Source organism: Dipodomys merriami, unplaced genomic scaffold (assembly GCF_024711535.1).
Source record: "Dipodomys merriami isolate MVZ:Mamm:240054 unplaced genomic scaffold, mDipMer1.0.p SCAF_19, whole genome shotgun sequence".
Lineage (NCBI taxonomy): Eukaryota > Metazoa > Chordata > Mammalia > Rodentia > Heteromyidae > Dipodomys > Dipodomys merriami.
Genome location: NW_027203270.1, coordinates 20,692,248 through 20,714,977, shown reverse-complemented (window position 1 = coordinate 20,714,977; position 22,730 = coordinate 20,692,248). Strand labels below are relative to the sequence as shown.

Below are 22,730 nucleotides of genomic sequence, written 5' to 3'. Positions count from 1 at the left end.
CCAGGCCACAGGGGAGAAAGGATTCAGGAAGACCAGTCCTCATTGGAGCAGAAACTGAACTAATTTTCACAGACTCTCAGCAATGGGTTGCTACTCATTCGCTTGCTCTGTTTAATTTATACTAAGGTGATCCACCTGGAATCCAACTGCCCTACCTGGAATTGTTTCTATGGAGAATCTGCAGATGCACAGGCCTGACTGAGAAGGATACAGTCACCCCTTCCAAAGCCACCACTTTGTTTTGTAGCAGCCATTGGAGTGAGGGAAGACTGGCCCCAAACCTATTTACAATGCCCACCACACACACACACACACACACACACACACACACACACACACACACACGCACGCACGCACACGCACACACGCACACACACACACCTACTGCAGTAAATAGGATAAAAAAGGATTTTGAGATCTGACTTGCCTCATGCAGAACAGGGTTATAAAGAAAATGAGACGGAGAACTCAGCTGCTCTTCAAACAATTTCCCAGGCCACCCAGAGCTCCTAGTTCTTCAAAACTCAAAATCTTCCACCCCCTGGGACCTCCCCATCACTTCATCCCAGCTATACCTATGGCTTTTGTCAGAATGGGAACATGTATCCGATCTGGACGGGAAGGAGATGGGGAAGAAAAGGAAACTGAAGGACTTTGTCCTACTTCACAGGCATCTTGGAATGTCGTGGGCAGAAGTAGCTTGGGGACAGACTCTTGCCCATGCTTATATCTTTACAGCCAGGCCAAAGAGCTCGCATTAGCCCAGCCTGTTCTGTTGGAGTAGAATTTTTTTGTGTTTTTTCATTTTTATTTTCTTTAACATGTGCAAAGGTAAGCTTTGGGTCTGTTCCCACCAGACCCTGGAGAACTAAAAAGAAAACCCCTCTGTAAAAAGCCACACACCATCTAGAGCAGGGTGAGAAACATAAGATGAGAGGAGGAGCGCCGCCTGTTGGAGGATGGTGGGGTCCAGGTCATTTACCACGTGCAGCAGCTGGCAACAGTCTGAGCTCCTTGCTGGCCAGTGCTTCCCATGGGACTTCAGTGACTCTGCCCAACTGCACACTTTACCCCTTCCCAGTGCCCTTTGGGAAAACAAACAGGAAAAAGAATATCAGAAATGGAATTCCTCTTGCAGAGGGAATTACCCATTTTGGGTACGAAGATCAGAGGTTGCCACAGATCTCACCCCCTTCTCTTGTACTTAGGGGCCATGGGGACTGGCTGGCTTCACATTATCTCCTAACTTAAGAATGTGATCTATAGGAAGAAAGGGGCCTAGATCCACAGAAATCCCTCCTCCCCACTTCTAGCTGAAGGCCTCAGGCAGCAGGAGTTCTGTGGTAAGTAACTACCCAAATATAGGAATTCACTGTGTACATACAGGAAAAAACCTGCCAGCCAGTGGCTGGTCCACAGCCCTGTGTAGATTCCTGTGTAAGGGCATCTAGGTAACTAATGAATCATTCCTTCCTTGGGGAGACCTACTGGGTATGTTTTCTCATCTATTCAGTCCTATCTCACTGGATTTCAGACACAAGGCCACCTCAAAGGCATCCCTAGCTTCGACTGTTAACAGACCAGTATAAAACCCTTACAGAGACCAAAACAGGCACAGCAAGATCACCAGAAACACCCAATGTCCCACCTCCCGCAAGGAAGTTAGTGAGAGACCCAGGACTTGGAGTCAGCCAGACCATGTGACTTGTCCAGGGCTTTTCTAGCACAGGAATGAGTAGGAATAACTCTGATACTTGGAAAGTACGAGCATTCAGGTACCAAATCAGTGGCTAACTAGAGACAGCAGCGAAACCACGAGTGATGGAGAAGGTGTTTGCCACAGATAGGAAGGACCTATCCTGGACAAAGCTATTGTGATAGGGTTTCCCTAGAGGGTGTGGAGGGTATATGCCCTACTTGCAGCAACTTTCTCTGTTTGCACTGGCAGAGACCCACAAGAGACCCAAGAGAAAAGCCAGAGGCCCTGTCTCCTGCATCTCTGCCAGTTTATCTCAAGGTTCCCTTTGGCAAAGTAGCCATGTGGATGAAAGGACAGAACTGACGAGGTCGCAGCTAATCTTGGGTCCATGGCTCCGGAAAATGGATCTTAGTCCCACTGTCCCTGGAAATCTTGACTCACAGGTGCATGAGCCACTGGATCATGGACCAGGTTCTTTATGAGTGGTGTCTAGTCCCTGGGATGGCCCTCATTTCCTTCACTTCACAAAGGAGAAAACCAGGGCTTGGAGCAGCAAAGAGCTTGCCAGATTCACTCAGTTAGTTGAGTAGTTATGAGAAAGGCAGAACACTGGGAAAAGGACTTTATGGTTGCTACAGAGGGTGGACTCCAGAGCTCCTATAGAGGAGGGCTTAAGGCTATGAAGTTGAGACCACATCTGTGTAGCACTTTGTATAACACTGGAAAAACACCAATTGTCTGTTTCAAAACTGCAGAGAAAAGAGGGTTGCTTCTTTTTTCCCTTTTTCTTTCTGTAGTGCTGGGGATTAAACCTAAGGTTTTGTACATATCACCAAGCCATGCCCTTAATTCCTCCTCTGTAGAACACAGAGAGCCAACCCAACATGTCCTTCCCCACCAGGCAGACCTCAGCTGGCCATGGGGTTGGAACAGCCATAGAGTGTGTGTCTGTGCATAGCTGGTACCTGGTACCACTGATGGGTATGGGCTGCAATTCCTGTGGTCTCTAGGAGGCCGAGTTGCTTCTATCACTAACCCAGTATGGCCATTTGCAAAGTGGACAGGATGAACAAATGGACTCCTTGGCCCCACCAATACTAATATTCTAAACTGTACGCTCCCATAGCCACTTCTCAGATTGGCCAGATCTACGTCTCCCTTGATGCTGGGGACATCCAGTTGCCTCTGGCCTTAGTGAACATCAGAGGAAAGTGGTCACTCCAGTTGTCAAACTTTCTTCCATTTTGAGGTAATCTAAGGAATTCTACTTGCTGTCTCCTGCCCTTTTGAAAAGCAGTAAATGAAGCTGAGAGAGTAGTATGTCTCTTTGCAGTGCCCACTTTATGCTTTGACTCTGTGGGGCCTCTCGCACTTCCTATTAGTGCTGTATTTAGAGAAATATTTGCCTGTATTTGCTCACTCAAGCCTCTGCTAACTTCAGCCTCAGGAGAAAAAAAAATTACCACACAGAGGGAAATGTACTCTTTACCTCACTTATGTAACTCCTCTGTACATCACCTTTATCATAACAATTTAAAAGTTACATTAAAAAAAACTATTGCACAACAAGGCACCAATGGCTCATGCCTGTAATCCTAGCTACTCTAGAGACTGAGATCTGAGGATCATGGTTCAAAGCCAGCCCAGGCAGTAACTTCATGAGACTCTTATCTCCAATAAACTCCCCCCAAAAAGCTGGAAGTGGTGCTGTGGCTCATGTGGTAAAGTACTAGCCTTGAGCAAAAGAAGCTCAGGGACAGTGCCCAGGCCCAGGACTGGCAACAAACAAAACAAAACACCCTACTGCAGAGATGAGGAAATCTGGGAGTCTAAGTCTCAACAGCTGGCAAGGGATGGCGCTGCGCCACCTCTGTCCTCTTTCCTGCCCCATACTGCTTCATCCTGACATGGATGAAGGTCATGGCTTCCTGCCAGGACATAATATGAGTTTTGCCAGAGGCTTCCTAGACAGGCTGTGAAAGGGGTCATCCCTCAGCAAGAGCTACTCCCAGCCTCACACAGTGGAGAACAGGTGTTCTCCCCCAATCCTTTCCCAAATGTTCTTTCACACGCACCTCCTAGCACCCACCTCTGGGGAGGGTGATAGGTGAGGAAGAAGAAGAGGGTCTCAGTCACACAGGACCAGGACTGGACCTAATTCCCAAGCCCACATTCATGCTTCTGCCAACTAGTCCCCTTTCTCAGGGAAGAGGAGGGAAAAAGAACCATGGCCTGAGGTTCCCCAGCCCATCTATGTCTAGGTCAACCTATCCTTGGGTCCAATGGACTAGAACACAGTGCCTCCCATGCAGGCCACCTCTGGGAAGCTTGGGAGTGTAATGATGCAGCCTTTGATCCCTTGATTACTCATTGCCATGACTCTGAACTTGAATCCTTCCTCCTCCCCATCACCATCCATAAACTCGGTGAGAGTGTCCCACTCCACCCAAACCTCAGATCTGTCAGGATACTGGCTTACCCACCGCTTCCCCCACCCACCTCCCTGAGATTCAAGGATTTATGTTTGTGCCTTCTGAGTTCAAGGTAGACGCAAAATGACTTTGCCCCTGGGGTAAAACAAAAACTTTTCTGCCCCTTACAACAGATATTTTAACTCCCTTAATTGACTGAGAAAACTGAGGCCCCAGAAGTAGAAGAATAAGAAGTAGCCAGGTGCCAGTGGCTCACACCTGTAATCCTAGCTAGCCAGGAGGCTGACATCTGAGAATCATTGTTGGAAGCCAGTCTGGACAGGAAAGTCCATGAGATCCTTGTCTCCACTTAACCACCAAAAAGCCAGAAGTGGGGATGTGACAAGTGGTAGAATGCTAGCTTTGAGCAAAAAGGCTTAGGGACAGAGTATAGCCCCAGTAGTGGAGGCCAGGCAGGGGCCATGCAAAAATCGGATCTGGCTCATGACATACTAGTGGGTTAAGAATTTTCATGAACTGCCATGGTTGATGTGCACTTAGCTGGTTATTATCTGTGCTTGTACTGTAATCCACCAAGCTGCTGCCTCAAGAACTAGTCCCATGGAAGCTTGGGAAACCCTGGCTTCCTTTTGGCTGGGGCGACTTTTGTGGCTTGGATAGCTTAGAAATAGGGTGGGTGGGTCCAGAAGAGATGGGCAGCACGTTCCTGCTCCCACCCGGCCCTACCTGGCTCCCTACTTGCAGGTGTGCACGTCATAGATGCGGATGCATTCCTGGCAGCTGACGTAGCAGCACCAGTGGAAGATGCAGTGGCACTTCTCTTTGCGCTTCTCCGTCCTCGTGTTGTGGCCTCGGCCACAGCAGAGCAGATCGCAGCCATCGATACCATGGGAGGTGACATTGCAAGTCCGGTCCCTGGTGCCAAAGGAGCCCGTCTCTGGGTTGGGCTCACAGAAGTTGGGAGAATTTTCATAGTAGACTAAGTCCCGCTCCGTGGGTGGCTTGAAGAGAGCATACTTGGCCCGGAGAGTCTCCACCCAGCCTCGAGATTCCCGGTGCTTCTCCACCACCATCTCTGAGGCGCTGTCGTACTTGTCCTTGAGGAAGTCACCGATGGCACGGAAGTCAGGCTGCGCCCACCAGCAGGTCTTCACCTCACAGCTGCCCGAAAGCCCATGGCATTTACACTTCAGGTGCATGTGGTCCAGGATGGTCTGGAGAGAGGAACAAAAGCTGGCTGAGCCCAGCGGGGATCACCTCCCTGCTCTTCCCCACTCCCTCCCACCTCTCCATCCTTTTGCACCCCAACTCTGCCTCAGGAAGAGAATGGACAGGGACTCAGGGAAGGATCTAAAGAATGGGTGATCCTTAGCTGGGCGCTGGTGCTCACCCCTATAATCCTAGCTCCTCAAGAGGCTGAGATCTGAGGATCTTGGTTTAAAGCCAATCCAGGCAGGAAAGTCCATGAGACTCTTACCTCCAATTAATCAAAGAAAAGGCTGGGAGTGGCATTGTGGCTCAAGTGGTAGTGCTAGCCTTGAGCAAAAGGAGCCCACAGACTGTGCCCAGGCCCAGAGTTTGAGACCCAGGACTGGTAAAACATCAACAACAACAACAAAAACAAAAAAACCCAAAAAACAAAAACCACGGTAACCCATTTCCCACCTCAAAAATTTCTAGCAGTGGCAGAATCATGTTCATTTTTCCAAGTGGTAGGAAATAGGAATGTAATTCCCCATTTCACAGATGGGGAACATTGAGGCTGGGAGTTTAAGTAATTAGGTATGGTCCCACGATCATTGGAAAGAGTGGAGGTTCGGGGGCCTTCACAGCTCTGTACCTACACAGCCAAAGCATACACAGGGTGGGCTGGGGGTACTGGGCCTGTGCCCCACTACACTCCTAGGCAGACCAAGAATAATCGCTCAAGGCAGAAGCAGGTTGGACAGAGGAGGGACTGTGAAGTGTGGGTGGGAGCCAAGCCTGACCCAGGGAAAAAGGAGTCCCAGATCCACAGGTCTTCCCAAGGGGGCAAAGAAGGGTCCAGGATGGGCTCCTAGGAGGGTCGGGAGAGGCCCAGCTCACCGTGCGGCCTGCCTCGTTGTTGTGCTTGTTCATGGCGGAGCGTGCATCTGGTCTGTTTTCACGCGCATCTGCAAATTCCCTGGACACCAGCACCCCGAAGTCGGCGTCCTCACTGCAGCCACCCCACTTCCAGCCCTCACCGGGGGGCCCCTTGTGATGGGAGTCGCAGCCGCAGATGGTGGAGGTCCCCTCCGCGCAGGAGCGGGTGACGGCGAAGGCCACACCAGCCGAGGCAATGGCATGCACGAAGGCCGACTCTCGGGTCGCTGTGGGGAGGATGTGGGGAGACAGCGCTCATACCAGGGGCCTAGGACACCCCAATCCTGCCTCTACCTCCCCAGCGGGGGGGGGGGGGGGAGGGAGGAGGAGAGGAGGGAAAAGACCAAGAGCCCACCCCCCCCAGGAGGAGGGAGGAGCCAGGAGCCCTCCCCTCTCTCTCTCTGGCTGATCCAGATCCTGGCCCATATCCGCATTTGAAAGATGAGCAAATTGCAGTCAGTTGTCCACCCCCCTCCCCAGGCTGCCATGGGGCAGCACAGAGCCTGTGATAAACAGGAGTAGGGGTGACTGCAGGCTGCTGAAGAGCTAAGGCAAACACTTCCCAGGGGGTCGTAGGAATCTGCAGAGGTAACCCTTCTAATCCATCCATTCCAACCCTGGATAGACCCCTTCCTCTTCTGAGCCTCTGTGAATGGGGTACATTTGCTCTTTGCCACTGGTGCTTCATGCCAGGAAAGAAAGGACTGAGTTCTAGTCTCTGTGTCCCCTTTTCTGTGGCCCTCTTGGTCCAAAGCCCAGGCTTTGTACTGAGGCCCAGCTCTGCCCACAAAGGGCCAGGATGCATGCTCTCCCCACTGTGTAGAAGATGGAGAGATTCTGGCGAAGTCTCAAACCTCATTAAGGAGGGACAACTCTGAATGCAAGGTGACCACCAGAGAGACCCAGTGTCTTGTGCTTTATTCCAAATGGCCTTCAAAACTCCGGTAGACAAAGGCGCCGTGTCAATGTGCATCTGATCATATAAAGTAATATTTATCGAAATGAACTCCAGAAAATGGAAACAAGAGGTTTTTAATTTCCTTTTTGTCTTGTTTGTTGGTTTATCTGCCTTTGGGAGGGTCAGGGAGGGGCACAGAAATGGAGGGACAAAGGGTGATCCAATGCAGTAGTGGTGCTCACTGGACACTATGTTGAAAATGAACTATTCTGTACAACCGGTGGGTGGGGATGGGAGGGGAAAACTGGGAGAGAGAAGGAAGGGATGACCCTGTCTCAAAAGAAATGGACCCATTACATAACTGTGACCTCTCTGTACCTCACCTTTACAATAACAAAGGCAAAGAAAAGAAGGAAAAGCCTTCAGCCCATCCATCTCCCCTCAGACTCGGGGACCCCAGAGAGGGAAGGGGACGTGCAACTTTGCACAGGTGGCCACTCAGGAAAGACCTGACAGCCAGGACGCCCCCGCCCCCCCCCCTGCATTCCTGGGCTGTGGCTCCCAGGTCCTGGGCCTTAAGGGAAAGAATAGAAGGCTGCTCGCACAGCCATCGTGGGTCTCTTTGAGGCCACCTGCACGGCAGGGTCCATCCCTGGGCTGGTGGGGAGCAGGGCCTGGTCCATGGTGGGGGGAGAGCAGGGCCTGGTGCACCATGGTGGGGGGGGGGAGCAGGGCCTGGTGCACCATGGTGGGGGGGGAGCAGGGCCTGGTGCACCATGGTGGGGGGAGAGCAGGGCCTGGTGCACCATGGTGGGGGGGGGGGAGCAGGGCCTGGTGCACCATGGTGGGGGGGGAGCAGGGCCTGGTGGGGGGGAGCAGGGCCTGGTGCACCATGGTGGGGGGGGAGCAGGGCCTGGTGGGGGGGAGCAGGGCCTGGTGCACCATGGTGGGGGGGAGCAGGGCCTGGTGCACCATGGTGGGGGGGAGCAGGGCCTGGTGCACCATGGTGGGGGGAAGCAGGGCCTGGTGCACCGTGGGGGAGGGGGGAGGGCCTGGTGCACCATGGTGGGGGGGAGCAGGGCCTGGTGCACCATGGTGGGGGGGGGAGGGCCTGGTGCACCGTGGGGGGGGGGAGCAGGGCCTGGTGCACCATGGTGGGGGGGGAGCAGGGCCTGGTGCACCATGGTGGGGGGGGAGGGCCTGGTGCACCGTGGGGGGGGGGAGCAGGGCCTGGTGTACCATGGTGGGGGGGAGCAGGGCCTGGTGCACCATGGTGGGGGGGAGCAGGGCCTGGTGCACCATGGTGGGGGGGAGCAGGGCCTGGTGCACCATGGTGGGGGGAAGCAGGGCCTGGTGCACCGTGGGGGAGGGGGGAGGGCCTGGTGCACCATGGTGGGGGGGAGCAGGGCCTGGTGCACCATGGTGGGGGGGAGCAGGGCCTGGTGCACCATGGTGGGGGGGGAGGGCCTGGTGCACCATGGTGGGGGGGAGCAGGGCCTGGTGCACCATGGTGGGGGGGAGCAGGGCCTGGTGCACCGTGGGGGGGGGGGGAGCAGGGCCTGGTGCACCATGGTGGGGGGGGGAGCAGGGTGGGTCTCCTGGTCGCAGGTCCCGGCTGTCAGCACCGTGGCCCAGGGTAGGGAGGGAGCCCGAGCTCGCGGGCGGGCTTCTGGCTTCCGGCGGCCGCGCTCACTCGGTTCCCAGCACCGGGGGCGGCGGGGGTGTCGGGGCGGCGGGGGCGACAGGGGCGGCGGGGGCGGGGATTAGCCTGGGAGCGGCGCTCCCAGCCCCGCTGTGCCGGTCCCCGTCCGGCGGGGCCCGCTGGGCCACTCAATCCGCCTTTGTTCCCGCGGTGTCACACCGCATTACCCGCATAATGCGGCCGCCGGGCCCGGGCCGCCAGGCCGGCCGCCACCGCGTAGCAACGGGCGGCTCCCGCGGCCGGGCCGCGCCCCCAGCCCCGGCGCCGGGCCGCGCTCCCCCACTGCGCCGCCGGCCCCCGCCCCACGCCGCGCCGGGCGGCAGAGGGCGTGTGAATGGCGCGGGGCGCAGCGGGCGCGCGGCGGGGGGCGGCGCTCGCGTCCTGTGCCAGCCGTGGGGGAACCAAAGGGGGACCCGGGCTCGGCTCGCCCCTGCCAGCCAGCCAGCCACCCACCCGCGCCTCCCGGAAGTGCTCCGCCCGAGGGCGCTGTCCCGGGCCGGTGTGTCTCGGTGCAACTCCCCACTGCCCAGCCGGGGCGCACCGCGGGGGAGGAGGGCGTCCACCCAGCCGGACGCGCGCGGGCTGGCCCGGGGGCAGGGTGCAGACGTGGGCCGGCAGCGAGTTCGGCTCTAGATTCCCCCGCCAGCGAGCGGGTGCCTTTCCAGGACCCTCATCCCCACCGCTGGGTCTCGGACCCACACTTCCGGCCACCTCCTAAGACAAATCTTCCTCTGCAATTTAGGGGCGAGGGCCTGCGGCAGAGCTTAACGGCCTCGGGGGCGGGTGACAAGCGGTCGGTGGGTCGCAGGGCGGCAGGGGCGCCGGTGGAGACGCCAGGCCCTTTGGTTAAGCGCTACCTGGCTGGAGGTGGGGCTCCGGAAGGCGGTGAGACCGACTCTCGGCTGGATCCGGGACGGGATGCAATGCCAGCCCTTGCCACTTGGCCCCAATTAGGGACCAAACCTTTTATGTAAACAAGGAATAATTAGCTTTGGTAATGGAAGCGTAAACAGAATCGTCATCCATTGATTTGCTAATTGCCCATGCCTCCCTTGACAATTGGCAGCAAAAGTGGGTCTAACGACCCTAAGCTCCCAGAGGCCTTGCAGGTAAAGGAAGGTTGTCAGCACTCAAAAGAGTTAGGGGGCTGGGAATGTGGCTTAGTGGTAGAATGCTTGCCCTGGGTTCGATTCCTCAGTACCACAGAAGCAGAAAAGGCCAGAAGTGGCACTGTGGCTCAAATGGGAGAGTGCTAGCCTTGAGCAAAAGAAGCTCAGGGACAATGCCCAGGTCCTGAGTTCAAGCCCCAGGACTGGCAAAAAAAAAAAAAATTAAACTGTGTAGTCGCCCCTCCGGCTCCCAACTCCTTGCTGCTTGATTGCTTCTCCAATTCTTTTCTTTCTGACAATAAACAGCCCACTCCAATCACTTCTAAAAGGAGGGAGGGGTCAAGCTCCCTGACTTGGATGGCAGAAACCTCGGTAGATCATCCCAGCAAGGGCCACTAAATTCCTGGACACTAAATACCTATTCCTGGAAGAGCTATTCATCCTAGCCCAGAACTCATGCGTTTCAAAATCTTTTGGGGGAGCAAATGTCTTACTCATTCCTGCCCTCTCCACCCCGTGCTCAAAGTCAACCTGTGCAAGAGGGTTGGAAGTTGCCCAGGGGCCAGTGTGCCCTACTGATGGATGCACATGACTGTCTTATGGGCATGAGACACACAGGAACACGCTGGGTTTCCCGGGGGAGGGGGGAAGGGCAGAACTGCCACCAACACCTTGCAGTGTCTAGAGCTCCAAGGTACCCCCCACATTTACATAGCACTTAACACAGCTTCGGGGATCCATCACAAATATCCACTTCAAAAGCACAGATCTCATTGAAGGAGGGTTAGTGGGCTCCTTAGTGCTTGGGCTCAAATCCCAGGACCCCCCAAATACCTCTAGGCTTCCCAGCCCCCAGCAGCACAGGGACCGGTGTAACAGTTTTATAGACCACCTGGTCTGACTCAAGAGGGACTGAAGGCCTGCTTCCCAGGGAGGCTACTAGTCATCACCTTCCTTGGGGTGCCCTGGGTTGAAAGGGTCCCCATGCCCTCCCATCACCCTGCTCCTCAGCCCGTTCCCACCCCCTTCAGCATGGGCAGTACCTTTGTCCAGGACAGGCCCAAAGATGGCCAGGCTGTCATCAATGGTGGTGCAGTTCCAGCGGCGCCCCCGGAACTGGTGCTGGCACTCCTGGATGCCCAGCTTCACACCCTCAGCCACACTGGGCATGATCTCGATGTAATTGCGGCAGAAGCGAAGTTGCTTGGGGACCAGGCCTGGGATGGAACCGCAGAGCAGGGGCTGTGAGCCCAGAGATGTGTACTGCTGGCCCAGGGCCAGGGACCTGCAGGCAGACAGAAGGAGATGGCACCAGGAGCGCCAAGCACAGAGCCCAGCACTTCTTCATGAGCAGGTGAGGAATGGGAGGGATGGTGGGTCTGATCCATGGCTCTGGGAAGCCTAAGTGGGTTACCTTTGACTTCCTGGGGAGCATAATGAACTCTGATGCCTCCTAACATGAACTCAGTTAGCTTGCAAGGGAAGGGAACCTTCAGGGACAAGTTGATGCAATGAAACGGACCTGGGACCACAAAGATGAAATTTGAGGCCCAAATCAAGTCCTTTCCAGGCTTTGAGCCCAGTAGGCTCTAGCCAGTCAACTTCCTAGAGAGACCAAGATTCAAACACCATAGGGAGACTTTTGGCAATTCATAGGAAGGAACCCAAACCTAAATGTATGATGGCAACAGAGGCTGCTTTGACCTCAGCTCCCTTGGAGAAAAAGCAGAGAAGCACCAATCCCAGCAAGGAACTTGTACACCTGTGGGGGTATGTTCACCCATACACATGACACACACATGGTCATACATATAACACATGACAGACACCACCGTGCAACTGTCCTCCAGTCGCTTTTCTCAAACGGTGCAAGCTTAAGTCAAGAGGTTTCCTGAGTCTCTCTAGGGGAGTTCATGCTATCAGGTGCTTCTATGTGCAGAACTTTCTAGAGTGCCACCTCTCCTCTCACCAGAGATTAGAGCTAGGCTTTAGCAACATTGCTATCCCATTTCATAGATGAGGAAAATGAGGCCAGGAAACAAGAAACCTGCCCGGATTTACAGGGCTGCAAATCACCCAAGTTGAATCACCATGTCCAGCCACCCTGCCAGCCGCCCCCACAGTCCTGCCATCACCAGTGAGTGTTCAGTGCAGACCACTGGGAATGGCACCATCCAATAAACACAAGGCCCTGAATTGCATCATCTCCCTTCCCTCCAAACCCTGCCTCCTTCCTGCTGCCCAGGTCTCATCACTTCTACACTCAGGGGTCAGGGCCCCAGCCCCAGCTCACATCTGCCATTTCTAAGCCACTGAGCTGAATACTTTCCTTAACTTCGCCATACCTCAGTTTCCTCATCAGGAATACACTGGTGAGAGGTGTGAAGAGTAGAACCTGCCTGGCACATAGGAGGTCCTCAAGGAATGGTTATCACTTCCAATACCATGTGGTTAGGTAGGGCTGTCTCCAGCATTCTGTCCCTGCCTTGTCACCAAACTTCAGTCCCTGTTCTCACATCTCCACCTTGGTAGGAAAGAATTGTCAAAGCCTTTCCTTTGCAAAACCAGTAAGGATGTGCCAGCTAAAGTCCAGGTCTTTTTCCTGGAAGCTTTGTCCCAACAGACAGGCTTAATGAAGCCATCTGGGATCTGGCTGGCTGTGTGAGATAACAGAAAGGCCAAGGGCACAAGGACATTGCCAGGATGTTCCCCTCAAAGGTTTCAGCTCCAATCTGGACATCCTGCCAGTCATTAACAAAGGCTCTAGGGCATGAGAACGAGGAGCTCAGTGCGGTGGGCTAGTGGTGGGGCTAATGATGCTGTGGCTATGGCAGGCAGGATTTCTCCCCCTCCCGCCCCCCCCATACACCAGGTGTCCCTGACCTGAGCTCCTACCTACACAAACAGCCATATCTGACACCAATTTAACCCCCATCTCTTGTCCCCATTATTGAAGCTCCCCCTTTCCTGGGAGAGGCAGCACTGAAGTGTGACTGTCCCTGGGACTCGATTTTCTTCGACCCGGTTGTGTCATACCTCTGGGCATTTATTTGCACATGCTGCGCACCTCAGAGCCAGATTCCTGGGGTCCTTCTACCCTAAAGACTTCCATGAGTTCTAAGCTTGAAGTAGCTCCTCCCTCTGTGATTCTCTGCGTTGATTTAACTCAGCTTGTCAAAGTGCTCCACAGATTCTCTCCGTTACTGCCTGGCTGGATGTGCAAAGGCTCCACAGGTAGGAGTATGTGTTGTTTCCATGCTACACACACACACACACACACACACACACACACACGCACACACACACACACACACACATCAGGTCACTTAACCTTGGCCTTCCACAGGGCCAGGTGCATGGCAAGGACTTGCTTGTGCTCCAGGTAAGGCATAAAGAAACATTCTTCCAAAGAGCCAGTCCAATGCCCTGTGCTCCTCAGGCTTCAGGCCTCCGGAGGTTCCACCTCCACACAGGACAAGACTCCTTGGTTCCGCTGAGGAAGTTACTCTGATTAGGAGCTGAGCCGAAGCCAGGCTCCCAAGGGAGATAGGGGCCCACCTGGCACTGGCAGCTGTTGAGGGGGAGGGCAGAAGGTCCTGCCAGGCCTTCCCAGCTGACCAGAGGCTAATTATACTCAGTTCCTGCTCCTGCTTTGCCCTGCCCAAGTCCCTGCCATCTTCTCCTCGGGGAACAGCTCATCCTCAACCCCAACGGCCCACCACCTTTCTAGACCCAAGATAGACCCAAGCAGTCAGGTGCTAGAAAACCACAGGCTGCTCAAGAGTCCTTCAAAGAGGCTGGACTGAAAACACTACCACAGCTCCATCACTCCACTCTTCCCAGTTCGTAGTCCCTATTCCTAACACCACCAGTGGCCAGAGCCCAGGGTAGAGCAACACACACACTTACTTATCTATTTATATTGCAGTTCTGGGATTGAACCCAAGGTTTTTGTTGTGTTTTTTTCTTTCTTTCTTTTTTTGTTCGTCATGGGGCTTGAACTCTGGGCCTGGGCGCTGTCCCTGGGCTCTTCAGCTCAAGGCAAGCACTCTACCACTTAAGCCACAGGGCCACTTCCAGCTTTTTCTGTTTATGTGGTGCTGAGGAATCAAACCCAGGGCCTCATGCATGCAAGGCAAGCACTCTACCACTGAGCCACCTTCCCAGGCCCTGTACCCAAGTTTTTGCACCTCTTAGAGCTGCACCTCTAAGTCCTTGGTTTTTGAGACAACCTAGGCTGTCTAGGTTGCCCTCCAACTTTAAATCCTCTTTCCTCAGTCTTCAGAGGGCTGGGATTATAGTCATACATCACCACACCAGGCAAGTCTAGATTCTGAATTAACTTTCTCAATTGACTCTGAGTGACCCACACCTGCCTAGTTGATCCATTCCAACCCCCTGCAGGTGTGGGCTAGGGACCCATAGCCAGTCCCCACGCAGGGTAGGCTAGTCATGTGTGGCAGGGGTTCTGCCATATCATACGTCACCCAACCAACCAGGGGCCAGGCACCCACACCCGGGGTGTTTTTGCTTTATGTTTTTAGCTTAGGACCTCCTAATATGGATCTTAGAAGCTGGAGGGGACTCACAAGTCACTTAGTATTGTTAGATTTTTTTTTTTTGAGTACTGGTTTTGTGTGTTTGTTTGTTTGTTTTGTTTTGTGCCAGTTCTGGGGCTTGAACTCAGGACCTAGGTGGTGTCCCTGAGTTTTTCTGCTCAAGGCTGGTTTGCTAGCACTTGAGCTACAGCTTCTCTTCCTGCTTTTTTGGTGATTAATTGGAAATAAGAACCTTATGGGCTTTACTGCCCAACTAGCTTTGAGCCACAATTCTCAGATCTCAGCCTCCTTTGCTGATTATAGGCGTGAGCCACTAGCACCCAGCTTCTTAGGTATATTTTCCAAATGCCCTCATATATAATCTCCTTTCTCTCCCTCAATGTAAAACAGATTTAAAAAAAAAAAAAAGAAGAGGACCCATTCTTTAAAAGGTTAAAGACAGGGATGGCTCTTTGGTTCAAGCCGTAGAACTCCTACCTAGCAAGAATGAAGCCCTGAGTTCAAACTCCAATACCATAAAACAAACAACAACAACAACAACAAAAAAACAACTCTTAAACCCAGAATTAGCACAGGATCCAGGATAAACTTGCTCATGGTAGCACTACTCACTGTCATCAAAGCTAGAAACATCCCACCTTCATCAATAACAGATGTAAAGGTGAAATGTGCATATAATGGAATGGTCAACAACAATGAAAAGAAAACTAAATTCTAACACTTTACAATATGGATAAGCCTTGAAAACATTATGCTATGTGGAATAAGCCAGACATTGAAGTAAAAATATCATATGGTTCTATTAACGTGAAATATCTAGAACAGGCAAATGCATAGAGACAGAAGTAGAGTTGAGGTGAGTAGGGGTTGTGGAGAGGGGAAGGATTTACAGTTTTTGTTTCAGGAAATAAATAATGGTCACGATTGCATGATGTTGGAGTATACATATTACCACTGGACTGCATGCTTAAAAATGGTTAGAATGAGCTAGGCATGGTGGTACACATCTGTAATTCTAGCTACCTGGGACTCAGAGACCAGAGGATCATGAGTTGGAAGCTAGTTAGCAAAAAAAAATTAAGACTGGGGGTGTGACTCAACAAATAGAACATCTGCATGGCATGCTTAGACCCTGGGTTCGATTCCCAGTACTAGAAAAACAGAAAGGTTGAAATGACAAAAGGTGGGGGGGCAGAGCTAATATACTTGGATCCCCAACACTTGAGTTTCTCCTCAGCTCCCCCTGAGCTGGTCTGATCCAGTCCCTTTCTTCTCTGTATAGGAAGCTGGAAGCCTAAGCAGGGTTTGATCATTTTCCTAGTGACATAGGTGGCTGGAAGAGGGGCAGATGTCCCCCTTCTCTGACTCCTCACTGAGCGCTAGCCTGGGGAGGGTGCCAGGGAGGGTAATGAAGGTAGGTTCTCAGAAACTTCTGTAGGTCTGGACACAGAATGGATCTAAGAAGAACCCAAGGATGCAGGCTAGCAAAAAGGCCCTGAGCTCCCCTTTTCTTTCTCTGGTCTGGGCTGAGTTTATGGCTAAGCCTTTCCAAGTGATGCTTTTGCTGGGGATCATGTGCCCCTTGTCTTCCTCATGAAAGAGGCCTAGCCATTCCGGCCAGTCCTAAAGAATGGATGCTGTAAGTTTCTCATCCAAGCAAGGACCTAATATCTCTTAAAACAACGAGTGTGGGTGCTGGAAGGGAGGCAGAGCCCCATTTTCATTGTCATTAGTTTTTCTCCTTGCAATGACCTTGCTGCCTGCATAAACCCCACAGGAGCCTAGCATGAGGTGCTTCACTTGCTGGATTCTGGGAAGCAGTAGACAGAGACCTAACCTGTCTCCTGGTCCAGAGAATTGGCCCCCTGGCCTGGGCAGTAAAGAAACTTCCAGACAGGGAAGGAAAAGCTTGACAAATGAGCAAGAAGTAAAGAGTCAAGCCACCACTTTTCCACTGAGATTAACAGGCCTCTGATGGCTGGCAGATATCATGAAGAGAACCCCCTTAGGTTCTGGGGTACACATGCCCTATAGACTGGGAAGGGGCTGGGCCTGTTGGGCCTGGAGGCAGCCTGACCCTTGGAACTTCCAGGGAGCCACTCCTAACACGGGTGACCACTTAATCACTGGGGCCACTTAATCTGAGGCTTCGGAAGGAAGCTTGTGACAAAGGACAAGGAGGGACCTTACTCAATGACAAGTTGCCACCTTTCTTCCCTGAGCACAAGCCTCTGCCTTCCCGAACATGGTGGTGTGGAGCACAGGGCAGGGGACGCTTCCCAGTGTGGTCTAAAGGCCTGCAGAGGCCCACTAGACACCCATAGGCACCTCTCAAAGAAGTGGGAGACACCTTAGCAGGGAGGTGAAAGTCTACTTGTAAACACAGTCATTCACTGCCTGTTCCCTCCCCGCACTTACTGAGTGACGGCTCGGAATCTGGCTGAATGCCAGGTGCTGGGAACGAAGAGATGAATGAAGCCACACCTGAGGGGCACCCAGAGACCAGGAGGCAGCTGTCAACAGCGGCCTAACAAGCCTGTTTGGAGCACCTGTCAGGCCGGGGCACCATATGTGCATAGGCCACGGTCTGAGGTCACTGTGCACAGAGGTAACTGCCCAAGGGAGCGTGTGTGACAGTCAGCCCATCTCTGTGAGCAGGGTGAACAATGCAGGAGCAGCCGTGGAACAAGTGGAGGTGGTTGGGGATCTCCCTAAGTACCCCTGACAGGGAAATACCCTTGGACTAGGAGAGAACAACAGCTGGTCTATTATAGCTGGAGTCCTAAACCTTACCAAAGAGCAGAGAAGGGACATGAAAGGGGCCCAGCTTTATTCTGGTCACCTGACAGCCCTTGAAGCTTCCCGAGCTGGACTTTGGACTATTGATCAGTTAGTCATCTGTAAAACAGGACAAGAGGTAGGCGCTGGGGATCAAAGGCAAGAAAACAGCTGGGAGACTGTGTGACACTTGATGTCTTCAAGCCTGGTAGCAAATTGGAACCACCAGAGGCCCCAATGCCACTGCTGGGGTTGAGTTGATTAGGCAGCTTGGCCTAGACGCTCCTGGCTAGGTTAATGGGTGTGTGGATTTTACAAACATAGCAGAAGCCAGGTGCTCGTGGCTCATTTCTGTAATCCTAGCTACTCAGGAGGTTGAGATCTGAGGATTGTGGTTCAAAGCCAGACCAGGCAGGAAAGACCTTGAGGCTTTTATCTCCACTTAAGCATCAAAAAAGCCAGAAGCAGAGCTATGGCTCAGGTGGTAGAGCACGTCGACCAGTAAAGCTCAGGAACAACGTCTAGGCCCTAATTTCAAGCCCAAGGATGTGTACGTGCTCACACACACATGCGTGCATGCAAGAAGCTGTGGCTAACTGTTAGAGCTGAGGAAGGAAAGTATAAGGATGTGTTTGAGCCAGGACAACCAGGAAGTTTGTTCCAAAACTTGGAACAAATGGAGCAAAGCATCTTGGGAACAAAGATGAAGGAAAGTTTGTGTGCTGTTGATGCCTGCAGATACCACGGGCAGACAGAGGGCAGGTACAGTGCCAGAGGCGAGAGGAAGAAAAAGCAGGTGGCTAAGACATGTAGATTCAGAGATCTTAGTTCAGAAGGCAGGGCTGAAGAACACTTGAAGCCTGATCTTCCTTGAGGGGGACCTGAGGAAGGCTAAGCCAGCTGCAAGCTATGGAAAGAAGGGTCCCAGGATGGGAGCTGAGAGGCTGGCCCGGCCTCTCACACCAGCGGTCAGTCTAGAAGCTTAGGCCAAGAAGTAAAGAGAGAGAGAGAGCCAAGAGGGGTGATGATGCCAGCCTGTAATCGCAACACTCAGGAGGGCAGGGGCAGGAAGATGAGTTCAAGGCCAGCCTGGGCTACATAGATCTATAAAGTAATAAGATAAAATAAAGTAGGTGAAGTGAGCTCTTTCAAAAGCTTTCATCGTAGGCAAATTGGCCATGTCGGCTTCTGTTCCTGTTCCTCATGGAGGCACACCCCACTTCCTCTCCACTGCTTGCTTGTTCCTCTCCCTCTTTGCAATCAGTCTCTAGTTGAGAGCCCTGGTCCACCCTAAACCACTTCAGTCCTGTCCTCAGCTGGGTCCTTGAGGGACTGTCCCCTCTCTGTCCACCTGGGATCCATTTCCCCCCTTCACCCTTTCACCTAGCCACAGCTGCCCAAGGCAGCAGTTCCCTCTGGCTTCGGGACCAGGTTCTGGGTCTGCCTCTGAAGCTGTCTCAGTGGAACTCTAGGCCTTCAGGTCTCAGCCAGTTCTTCTTGTGTCACCAAGATCACTGTGAGCAAGGCAGGAGGGAAAAGGTGGCGGAGGCCTCCAGGAGAAGCTGGGGAGAATAACCCAGGCTGCAGGCTATACCAGCAGTGGAAAACCCACGTGCACAGGAAAAGAAAACCCCAGAATAAAGCCATTCCTAGCCAGGTGCTGGTGGCTTATGCCTGTAATCCTAACTATTCAAGAGGCTGCGATCTGAGGATCACAGTTCAATGCCACCCAAGGCAGGAAAGTTCATAGGACTCTTATCTCCACTACCAAAAAATTGGAAATGGAGCTGTGGTTCAAAGTAGTAGAGCACAACAGCTCAGGGACAGTGCCGGAACCCTGAGTTCAAGGCCCATGACCAACAACAACAAAAGTTATTCCTTCTTATCGAGCAGCCCTAAAAGCCCACAACTCCCCCCTCCCTCCTCCTTCCTCTCCTTCCCTAAGTATTTAGGCTCCTTGTTTCTGACCAAGCCATCCTTCTGCAGTTTGTGAATGACTGGCAACTCCCTTCTGCCCACTCCCACCCCACCCAACTTCTAGAAATTCCCTTTCAAGGCTAAATGAGGCCCTCAAAGGAGAGGGTACACCTGCCACAGATCCTGGGAGCCCAAAACAGCCCCATATCTGGCTGCATGGGAGTCAGAAAAGCTGTGGGCAGAGGTATAGAAAGCCAATAGGGTCAGCCAAAGCCTGAGCCCCCATCAAGGGGAGGGGGGCGTGCAGCTCTGCCTCCATCCAAAGAGCCCCAGTAGGCTCTCTGGGGGGCAAAGGGAGGGCTGGGTGGGAGGGCAGAGCCTGGTCAGGAATGTTCCAGCTTCTGCTATCCCGGTGGCTCTTGGCCTGCCCTGAGGCCCACTGATCTGATAAAATGTGACAAGACAGCCTGAAAAATGTTGAAACTTGTGAAACGTTAAAACCTGTTTTTTGTTGTGTTGTGAGCATAAGCCTCCCCACCCCCCACCATCACAGAAAGGCGGAGTTGATCAGGATGGAGAAAGGAGGAGGCAGGAGACAGGAGGACTGTCCCCTTTGGCCAAATTGAGGGGCCTGTGGGGAGCAGGCCTAGGGAGGAGAAAAGAGGGTGGGAAATAGAGGGAAGGAAGGAGTTCCAGAGAAGTCAAAGGAAAGAAGAAAGACTGTGAGAAGAGGGCTGTGGGCAGCCCTGGCCTCCTCTTCCAGGGCCCCTTAGGTTTGGGAATCCTCAGAAAATACTCTGTGTGTGTGTGTGTGTGTGTGTGTGTGTGTGTGTGTGTGTGTGTGTGTGTGTGTGTGTGTGTGTGTGTGTGTGTGTGTGTGTGTGTGTGTGTGTGTGTGTGTGTGCCAGTACTGGGTCAGTCTTGAACTTAGGGCCTGGGCTCTTGCTTAACTTTTTTTTGTTTTCCTCAGAGCTGGTGCTATACCACTTGAACCACACCTCCACTTCTGGCTTTTTGCTGATTACTTGGGAGATAAGAGTCTCTCTGAGGCTGGGAAGGTGGCTCAATGATAGAGTGCTTGCCTTGCATGCATGAGGCCCTGGGTTCGATTCCTCAGCACCACATAAACAGAAAAAGCCAGAAGTGGCACTGTGGCTCAAGTGGTAGAGCACTAGCCTTGAGCTGAAGAGCCCAGGGACAGTGCCCAGACCCAGAGTTCAGGCCCCACGACCTACCAAAAAAAAAAAAAGAGTTGCTCAGACTATCTTGGAACTGTGATCTTCTGATCTCAGCATCCTGAGTAGCTAGGATTGTAGGCTCCCAGCTAGAAGATACTTTGACCTTCAAAAAGATTTGCCCAGAAAGACTCAGCGGGGGTAGGGGTGGGGTGCAGGAAAAAGCTTGAGTGTAGTAAGTCCAGAGAGAGTTGGAGGGCAGATCCTGCACCTCAGACCTGTTCAAGGTCTCCTTGAAAAGTGCCAGGACCACAACCTGACAGGTATTTGCAGAGGCAACAGCTCCCCAAGATGTGGGCCGAAAGCTGGCCGCCATTTCTCTAAGCAGTTCACCTCCTACTCAGCAGATGAAATAAGCTGCTGTGCTTGGCCTCTGCCCTCAGACACATACAGTTATGCTCTGTCTTACGGAAGAGGCAATCGAGGGTGTCAAAGACCTGCTTGGGATCACAACATCTGTTCCCTACAGTCTCTATGACACTCTGAGCTCCCTTCAAATGGGTCCAGTCCTGGTGGAGACATTCTGAGCATTGAGGAACTGAAAGCGTCCAGTCTCTTTTGGGTGCTCGGAAGGCAGATGCATAATAAAGGCCTATAGAATAGAAGCTTCTACCTTGCTGGCCTCTGGCTAGCTGGAGGACATAGGAATGCCCTGAAAAGACACCAGAAACCTTCTGTAAACAGCCACATATGCCCAGTGTCAGGTCATAAAACACCAATGCTGGATGGGGCCTTAGACTTTAGCTAGGTTGGTTTCTGGTGGAAACTGAGGCCCAGAGAAGTTCTGTGACTTGCTGAGTGTCCCTCATTGGGCTAAAGGTAGTGCAGGGAGTAGAGCTTAGGTCTTGTGACTCCTTTGTACCAGCCAGAACTCTGGCTCTCCTGTAACACAGAGATCTTTGTGGAAGCCTCCCAGAAGGCTGGGACTCTATTTAGTGCCTGTGTGTTTCTGGTCTAGTTTGTATAAGACATGGTCTCTCCCCAGAGCAGGAGAGACATTCTTGAAGTGACCACTGTCTGTAGAAACTTTGAGAAGTCCCATCTGGGGTGGGAGCCTTGAGGAATGGGAGTGTGATCAGAGGAGGATTGAAAAAGGAACTTCAAACAGCCCTGGGCTTTGGGGTCCCATGTGTACATCCTCTCCACTCTCTGGACTTGCTCATTGGCTCTTCGTCCCCCCTCCCTTCCACCAAGCTAACCAATCAGAATTTTAATTTAAACTTTTCCTAAAACCATCCTTAATTCACCTGAACCTTATGCCACTCCTTACCTAAGACAAGTGTTGGATCTCTTGTTTTACAAACAACAAAACGAGAGCCTTATCATCAGGTTGCTTGTTCTGGGGAGCCAAGTCAGGAATTGGCCGTGTCTCCATCCCATTCTCCCCTTCAAGTTCAGTCCACAAAAGACACCACAGCCGGCCAAGCTGCCTTTTCTCACTGGATTCCTGTTCATCCCCTCAACATCTCTTAATGTCTCCAGTTTAAACTATCCTCCATGGTCAGTTTCCTCCAGTCTTTATATACACTATAGAAGAGCTGAAGTGAATTGTCCAGGCATTCTGTTTCTCTAGGAAGGCTTAGACTTTGAAGAGGAGAAATTCTTTCACTCATTTGTAGCGACTGAGCCAAACACCTAGTTCACTAGTGGGCACAGTACACAGATGAAGCCCTCCCCCTGCTTATCCAGCCATTCTTCACCTTTCCCAGAACCTGCAGGCTGAAGCCAGGACAAGCTGAGAGCAGATAGGCTGTGCTGATTCGCTGAGCCTTTTACACAGCTGCAGGCAAGCCCCATCGTCTGCAAAACCTTCCATCAGCAGGGAACAACTGCCTGGTGGAGAGCTGACTGTCCTGCACTCTCCAGGGCTCCTACGCCCCAGGAGCCATCATCCTGATTTCTTATTCTATCAGCATTTCTACTGGGCCACCGGTAGCTCAGAGATAGAGGGGAGGGGCACTTGTCTCTAAGAGCATCCTGAGAGCCGAGGCAGGGGCCTGGATGCCTCCTCTCTGCCTTATATCCAGCTAGCAGTGACCATCAGCGCTAGAACATTGAGAAGCTTGTCTCTGTCCACCATCCTCCCTACTCCCTTTCGCCCTACCCTTTGAAGGACCAAGGATACTCATTGCCTGACTGGCTGCTAGGGCCAGAAGTGAGCCATGTGCTATAGCAATCAAACCACTTTAGGTAGCTTTGCAGAATCCAGACACCTGGGCTCCAACACAGACCTGCTGGACCAGACCATCTGGGGAGGAGTCCAAGAAATTGGCTCAT

General features: G+C 52.8%; 1 protein-coding gene across 1 annotated transcript in view; it reads right to left on the bottom strand.

Moving 5' to 3' along the window:
- Positions 1-4,857: 4,857 nt before the first annotated feature.
- Wnt3 (Wnt family member 3) overlaps positions 4,858-22,730 on the bottom strand; it is a 47,552-nt gene continuing 29,679 nt past the window's right edge. The window contains exons 5-7 of the mRNA XM_070026906.1: positions 11,008-11,249; positions 6,217-6,482; positions 4,858-5,345 (exon numbers count right to left, since the gene is read on the bottom strand). Coding sequence (XP_069883007.1) covers positions 4,866-5,345; positions 6,217-6,482; positions 11,008-11,249 — 988 coding nt within the window. The 3' untranslated portion in view covers positions 4,858-4,865. The remainder of the gene's footprint in view (positions 5,346-6,216; positions 6,483-11,007; positions 11,250-22,730) is intronic.